Genomic DNA, 8,178 nt, shown 5'->3' on the forward strand with positions numbered 1-8,178 from the left:
AACTGGGACTACAGCAGACTAGTCTGGAACTAGGACTATAGCAGACTAGTCTGGAACTGGGACTACAGCAGATTGGAACTGGGACTACAGCAGACTGGAACTGGGACTACAGCAGACTGGAACTGGGACTACAGCAGACTGGAACTGGGACTACAGCAGACTAGTCTGTCTATGCTTTCATGTTCATGATTTTCTTTGTGGGGACCGTTTTGAATTTGGACAACAACAAAAAATGTACAGAAATTGTAAATATTTGATCTGTGGTGTCAAGAAGGTGAGTGAGGATTCTCCTGTTCTACATTGTCTGTCTATGAAGGGTGACAAGTCAATGAACCAACCCCTTAATTAACTACAGACCTGTTTTATTGGGCTATGCTGATCCTGGGAACATGGCCTATGGTATCTGATTTGGGCAGTGTAGCTCAGAGCAGTCAAGTCCTATCTGACCTGTACTGCCTATTGCTGCGAGAGCCATGTCAGGCAACACTGTCCCAGCACTGCAGAAACATGTCGTGGCCAAGGTCACGGGACGGGGGACACAAAGGTCATGATGATGATGCAATAAAGTCTGAGAGTCCCAAACAGGTCAGTAGTAATATGCCATAATTACTGTGCGTGTCATGATTTGTCCTCAGGACAGGACTGAGGAGGAGAGGTAGCTTGTATGTAAAAAATTAAAATAAATAAAAATGAAAATTACAGAAATTAAAGACGGAGTAGAATATTTTGATTAGAAACTTTTCTGAACTGAAGAAGCTAATCTGTGAGCTGGAGCAGGAGATCTCTGAACTGAAGAACATCTCTCAGCTAAAAAAAAAACAGATTTGGACTAGGAGATCTCTGATGTCAAAGGTTACATACGTAAGTGAGCTCAATAAAGGGAATGCTGTGCTAAAACAAGAAACAACATTCAAGAAACAAAAGAGGGTGGGGCCTCCCGAGTGGCACAGCGTTATAAGGCACTGAGGCATCACTACAGACACGGGTTCGATCCCAGGCTGTCTCATAACCGGTTGGCCCAGCACCGTCCAGGTTAGGGGAAGGTTTGGCCCCGGGGGGGGGGCTTTACTTGGTTCTTCGAGCTCTAGCGACTCCTTATGGCGGGCCGGGCACCTGCAGGCTGACCTCTGCCGTCAGTTGAACGGTGTTTCCTCCGACAGATTGGGAAAAGGGGGGTACCTGTCCTTGCCAGTGTCTTGTGGGACTCAGACACAACAATTTCTCCTCCCTTACCAACCATTACAGTGTTTTTAGTATTTCGTACTGTTTAAGACTTTTAAAGTTTCAGATGTTTCATCACTCTCATTCAACTGTCTTTTTTATTAATTTAATCTTACAGTATCAATCGACCACAAGCACGCATTCATATAAAGTGAGTGATGACAAACACAAGTGAAGTTGGCAGGGTAGCCTAGTGGTTAGAGCGTTGGACTAGTAACCGGAAGGTTTCAAGTTCAAACCCCCGAGCTGACAAGGTACATCTGTCGTTCTGCCCCTGAACAGGCAGTTAACCCACCGTTCCTAGGCCGTCGTTGAAAATAAGAATTTGTTCTTAACTGACTTGCCTAGTTAAATAAAGGTAAAATAAGAAAATAAATGTTGCATAGTGATGTTGTGTTTTTTTAGTTTCTGTGCCTCCTTTGTATTTTTTCACAATAGTCGACAACAAAGATGATGTGGAGAATAATCCATTGTCTATGTTTTGTATCACCCTGATCTGTTCCACCTGTCTTGTGCTTGTCTCCGTCCCCCCCACCAGGTGTCTCCTATTGTCCCCCATTATCCCCTGTGTATTTATACCTGTGTTTTCTGTCTGTCTGTTGCCAGTTCGTCTTGTTGTGTCAGGTCTTACCAGCGTGCTTCCCCTATTCGTCTGCGCTCAAGTTTTAGTTTTCTAGTCTCCCGGTTCTGACCTTTCTATCTGTCCTGAGCCTGCCTGCCGTTCTGTCCCTGATTGACTATGCCTTGGATTACGAACCTCCGTCCGCCCTCGACCTGCCCTCGACCTGCCCCTTTAATATAATAATTATTCTGAGAATAGAACTACCCACCTCCTGTGTCTACATCTGGGTCATACCCTGAGCCGTGATGTGTTTGTTTAAAATGTGCATTTGATATGATTGATAAAATCGTACAATTTTTTACAAATGTACCCTTTTAATTCATTAGATAATGATACGGTTCAGTATGAAAACTCACTTCCTTGATAGTCCAAGTACACTAGTACCTAATGACCTCATCCACAGAAGTAAGCTATCTAATGACCTCCTTCACAGTAGTAGGTTAGTACCTAACAACCTCATCCACAGTAGTAGGCTAGTACATAATGACTTCATCCACAGTAGTAGGCTAGTACCTAACGACCTCATCCACAGTAGTAAGCTACCTAACGACCTCATCCTCAGTAGGAGGCTAGTACCTAATGACCTCATCCACAGTAGTAGGCTAGTACTTAACGACCTCATCCACAGTAGTGGGCTTGTACATAACGACTTCATCCACAGTAGTAGGCTAGTACCTAACAACCTCATCCACAGTAGTAAGCTACCTAACAACCTCAATCACAGTAGTAAGCTACCTAATGACCTCATCCACAGTTGCAAGCTTCCTGAAGACCTCATCCACAGTAGTAAGCTACCTAAAGACTTCATCAACAGTGATAAGCTACCTAACGACCTCATCCACAGTAGTAAGCTACCTAATGACCTCATCCACAGTTGCAAGCTTCCTAAAGACCTCATCCACAGTTGCAAGCTTCCTAAAGACCTCATCCACAGTAGTAAGCTACCTAACGACCTCATCCACATTAGCAAGCTTCCTGAAGACCTTATCCACAGTAATAAGCTTCCTAAAGACCTCATCCACAGTAGTAAGCTACCTAAAGACTTCATCCACAGTAATAAGCTATGTAACGACCTCATTCACATATTCACAAATTGTCAGTTCAGTGATTAGATTAATAGACTTTGAGTTCGACAAATGCCTCTGCAATCTGTGCAAAATGGCTGAAGCAACACAAATGTGGAGCTACATCTGTGTTTGAATAATTCATCATTGTTTGAAGCCTGGGATGACTAGAAATAACTCTGATCTCAACTCATCATATCACCATGTGAACTAGGTCAGTGGGCGTATCCCCAATGGCACCCTATTCCCCAATAGGACTCTGGTCCAAATTAGTGCACTATATACAGTATAGTGCATAGGATGTCATTTGGGATACGAACCTACAACCAACCCAGATCAGGATCAACGATTTAGAGTTCAAAAAACTAACTTTATTGAGGAAGAATACACGAGGAGAAGTTATTTCTTGTGTGATTTGAGGAGGTATATAAGTCCTAAGCAATGACGTCTTGAGAGATGCTGTCACTACAGGGGTTACAGAGGTCACGGGGATAATGTGGGCGCGTATGCAAGGATCATTGGCTGCTTTCCAATTCTCTACCATTTTCCAGAAGTGTGCACTTGTTCTGTTCACTACTTATTACAAATCTAAAAGCATTGGATTGGTGGAGGAATGGGCTAGTGGGAGTTTTCCACACGTTGGGAAGAAAGAGAGACAAAACAGGTACACAGGGAGAATCTCAATTGCATTTCCTTGACTCCTCACATCTCAAAACACATTGGAGGAGAAGGTCAGAGGGAAGTCCCTCTAACTATCTTATCCAATATGTTTTTGAAAAGGAGATGAGGAGAGAGGACATGAGGAGTCAAGAAAAATATATTGAGATTGTGCCATAGCCCTAGAATGTAGCATCATGGGGTGGATCTTAATTCTCTGCAGTAGTCTCTCCTCTCCATCAGCACTTACCAATACTCCACCAAAACGTATTCTCTGTGTGAACTAATAGCCTAAGTAATAAATGATGACAAATTAGGTATTGTCCCCTCTTGTTTTCAGTTGTAGGTGGTTTACTACTATGTGTGATTGGTTGATTACATATTTAATTGGTCAGCCTGACATTCTTGACAAGCCTATCTCTTAAATGAACATTAATCTTGGGATTATGAACTATGAGAAGTCTAAAACACATCAATGTGCTCTTACAAGAATCACATTCCTATCGGAAAATGTAATGTAACTCATTGATTCTTAGAATTGTAAAGCACATTGTACACTGAACAAAAATATAAACGCAACATGTGAAGTGTTGGTCCCATGTTGAAGAGCTGAATTAAAGTATCCCAGAAATGTTCCAGATGCTCAAAAAGCTTATTTCTCTCTCAAGTTTTCTGCACAAATGTGTTTACATCCCTGTTAGTGAGCCTTTCTCCTTTGCCAAGATAATCGATCCATCTGACAGATGTGACATATCAAGAAACGGATTAAACATCATGATTATTACACAGGTACACCTTGTGCTGGGGACAAATAAAAGACCTCTCTAAAATGTGCAGTTTTGTCACACAACACAATGCTACAGATGTCAAGTTTTGAGGGAGCGTGCAATTTGCACGGCCCCATGTTGCAAGGATCTGTACACAATTCCTGGTAATTGAAAATGTCTGAGTTTTTCCATAAATTGCATACTCACCAGACATGTCAGCCATTGAGCATGTTTGGGATGCTCTGGATTGACGCGTACGACAGCATGTTCCAGTTCCCGCCAATGTCTAACAACGTCACACAGCCATTGAAGAGGAGTGGGACAACCTTCCACAGGCCACAATCAACAGCCTGATCAACTCTAGTCGAAGGAGATGTGTGGCGCTGCATGAGATACCGACTGGTTTCCTGATCCACACCCCTACCTTTTTCTGTGACCAACAGATACAGATCTGTAATTCCCAGTCATGTGAAAATCCACAGATTAGGACCTAATGAATTTATTTCAATTGACTGATTTCCTCATATGAACTGTAAAGGCTTCGAAATGGTTGCATGCTGTGTTTATTGATTTTGTTCGGGTAAAAGAGGAATGTTTATGACCACAATAAACAGTTAATAAAGATTTTGTCCCCCAGCTGTACTACTAAATCACCCTTCCCACCTAAAAATAACTGTATCCATACAACAATGGGCAGGTATTGGTAACCAACATTTATTTACCATTTTCAACTTTACAATAAAACCATAAACATCTGTCAACATTAGCAAAATAAAGAACAGAATCAGTCCAACGTATTTACAGAGACCATCGAGCAAGAGTCAGGCTTACACACCACAGACAGATCAACAACTCTGCTTCGTTTTAAAACTGCAACAGTGAACATAGCAAGCTTAATTGTTCTTTTTTATTTCTCTTATTTTTTTATAGCCAAGATAAAAATCTAAACTTATTGATTTATTTTTCTTCAAAACAAAACAAAACTTCTCTGAATCTTTAAAATGGTTCTCTATTGTAACACCACAAAATACTTCAAATTTTGGGTTAAAATATAGGAATGTATAAAGTTGGCGAGTCTTTTTTGTTTATTTCTTGTTTATTTTTTTATTTAATGTGGTGGTTGGTTGGTGTCTCGCTCGTTCGCGTTGATGCATCTTTTTGAGCTGGGTGTTTTGAGAAAGACACGTCAACTCAACTCCCATCCATAACTGTGTCTTCCACTCTCCCCGTTGTCCCACAGCAATCAGCACATAATACTAACAACGGGTTCAGATGTCTCGCTGTAACCAGGGGTCGTAACCAGGGAAGTGAACTAGTGAATCTAGTCTGTCATCTTGTTACCATGACAAAAGTGGCACGAAGGAGTCTCTCACATAAATGTGTACATATTTACATATACATATATCTATACATATGTATACATATACACACATATATAAATATATATATATATATAACTCAATTTTTTTCTCTCTCTCTTGAAAAACAGTTCACAGTCCTTGTTGTGGGTAAAGATACAATCACTCTGCTTTCTGTTGGGAGGGAGCTGCTGCCGTGGGGGTCGAGCTGGTCTCCTCTGTTGGTTTGGTGGGCTCTGGGGCAGGAGCAGCGGCAGCCGCCTCCTTCACCTCCACCTTCACCTCCTCCTTAGGAGCCTCCTTCACCTCCTCAGCTTTAGCCTGCACCTCCTCTGCCTTCGGGGCTTCTGTAGCAGGAGCAGTAGCCTCCTCCTTCACCACCTCCTCTTTCTTCTCCTCCGAAGCCACAGCGGCTCCGTTCTCAGCTGGTTTCTCCTCAGCGGGAGCGGCCGCCTCCTCCTTCACCACCTCCTCTTTCTTGGTCTTCTTCAGTTTCAGGCCCTTGAAGTTGAATGATTTCTTCAAAGAGAACTTCTTTTTTTTCTTAGGGGTATCCTTGGTGGCGGCCTCACCTACCGGTTTGGCGGCATCCTTGTCGGCGGCTGGCGCTGGCTCGATGGCGTCCCCTCCCGCGCCAGCCTCGGGCTCCTCGGCGGCGTCAGTGGAACCGTTGGTCGCAGCCGTCTCTGTGGCCGAGACGTCACCATTGGATTTGACATGGCCATTCTCCTAGGAGGAAAGGAGGGAAATTGAAGGAACTAAATTAGAGGATGGTTTAAAAAAATATATATATATAATAAAATGAAATTAATAAAGAAAATACAATTGACGTTAGATTTTTACACTGTGGCTCAAACACAACCATCAACACATTTAGCTATATAACGATGATTCGTCGTGCTCATCAATTAACCACCGTGTCGCTCAAAAGCCGACGCCTTGTAGAACCACAAGAAAACGACAGGCGGCGACGGTGCAACATCACACACAGGAGGGGGGTATCTTTTCAATAAAGACCTGGCCCAGTCGATGAAAAAAACAATACATTATATTTAAATAAAAAAATTCAATGAAACTGATGATGCACTGACAAAAATGTACATTCATTTCACAAGGTGAAGATGTGATTTATGTCGATTTTGCATTTGTCTATAAAATAACGTTTACAGTCACTGATCGAGACATGTCTAGACTCTCCCGGTCTTGAGGGGCTGCAACTTCATCCATCATGGATGGGCTTGCATAAATTCGGTGTGATTAGATTGATATCCACTGTTAAAACGCTGCTTTTGAATCCATAATTCACAAATTGTCTGTGATATTTTCTGCATGAGGGGGTAGCTTGTCTACGTGCGCCCTCGCCTTTCCAACCCCCGGCTTTGGAACTGTAACCGAGCTAGTGAGGCTAACTAGAACCAAGGTTCGTTAACGGTGGCATATGCTCCAGGTCCAAACCCCGATTAACTACGTTATTTTAGATATTATATCACGGCTTTAGCAGCAAGCACGTTGGCAGTTCCATCCCCCCCGCGTCTCAATCTAGTGTTGGTAACTAGCTACCCGTCACTGGTGACCATGCGAGCCAGACTAAACCAAGATGCACATTTATCCCCTAATAATATAATCGAAACAGACCAACCTCGTTTTTAAAATTAAATAGCAACATTATACTACAGAAAATATTAGCTAAGCTATTTTTTTAGTTAGTTGAGTAAAAAAGGTGTGTCGTGTGGTGGCCCAGGGATGAGAGCGTTTCATACCTGTCCGTTCGTTTTGACTGAAGCCGCGTCCGCGGCAGCAGCTTTCGCCTCCACGACTACCTCTCCTTTGGACGCTTGGGAACCCATCGTTGTTCGGTGTTTTTAAAGAAAATTTCAAAGGAAAAACACAAAAAGTGGTCTCAATTTAATCCAGCCCCTGCGCAGTGTTATGGATCCAATGGCAAAAATAAAAGGCGATCGTATAATTTTTTTTGGGGGGGGGGTTGTCCTTTGAAGAAAAAAATAGCTAGTCTCTTTTACTTTTCCTCGCACTTCAACCTGTCGCTCCCGTAGAAGGATACCCACTAGTTTCAACAGTGGTTGAACGCAGCGCTTGAATATAGACCAAGATACCACCAACGGGCGTGGTCACACGCGTCTATCCAATCATGTGCGCCTTTATGAGTTCTCTCCGCCCTCTTCAAAAGACGCTAAAACATTTTCTCCACAAACATCATATCCCAATGGTCTCTCTCTCCAACATCATATTACACTGGTCTCTCTCTCTAACATCATATTATAATGGTCTCTCTCTCTCCAACATCATATTATAATGGTCTCTCTCTCTCCAACATCATATTACACTGGTCTCTCTCTCTCTAACATCATATTATAATGGTCTCTCTCTCTCTAACATCATATTATAATGGTCTCTCTCTCTCTAACATCATATTATAATGGTCTCTCTCTCTCTCCAACATCATATTACACTGGTCTCTCTCTCTAACA

General features: G+C 42.5%; 1 protein-coding gene across 1 annotated transcript; it reads right to left on the reverse strand.

Annotated features, from left to right (window-relative positions):
• Positions 1 to 5,423: 5,423 nt before the first annotated feature.
• Positions 5,424 to 7,746, reverse strand: LOC100136664 (macrophage myristoylated alanine-rich C kinase-like protein). Its single transcript, NM_001124635.1, is given in 2 exon segments — positions 5,424 to 6,418; positions 7,450 to 7,746. Coding segments are annotated over 2 exon segments (654 nt in total). The 5' UTR covers positions 7,537 to 7,746; the 3' UTR covers positions 5,424 to 5,851.
• Positions 7,747 to 8,178: the final 432 nt, after the last annotated feature.

Source organism: Oncorhynchus mykiss, chromosome 32 (assembly GCF_013265735.2).
Source record: "Oncorhynchus mykiss isolate Arlee chromosome 32, USDA_OmykA_1.1, whole genome shotgun sequence".
Lineage (NCBI taxonomy): Eukaryota > Metazoa > Chordata > Actinopteri > Salmoniformes > Salmonidae > Oncorhynchus > Oncorhynchus mykiss.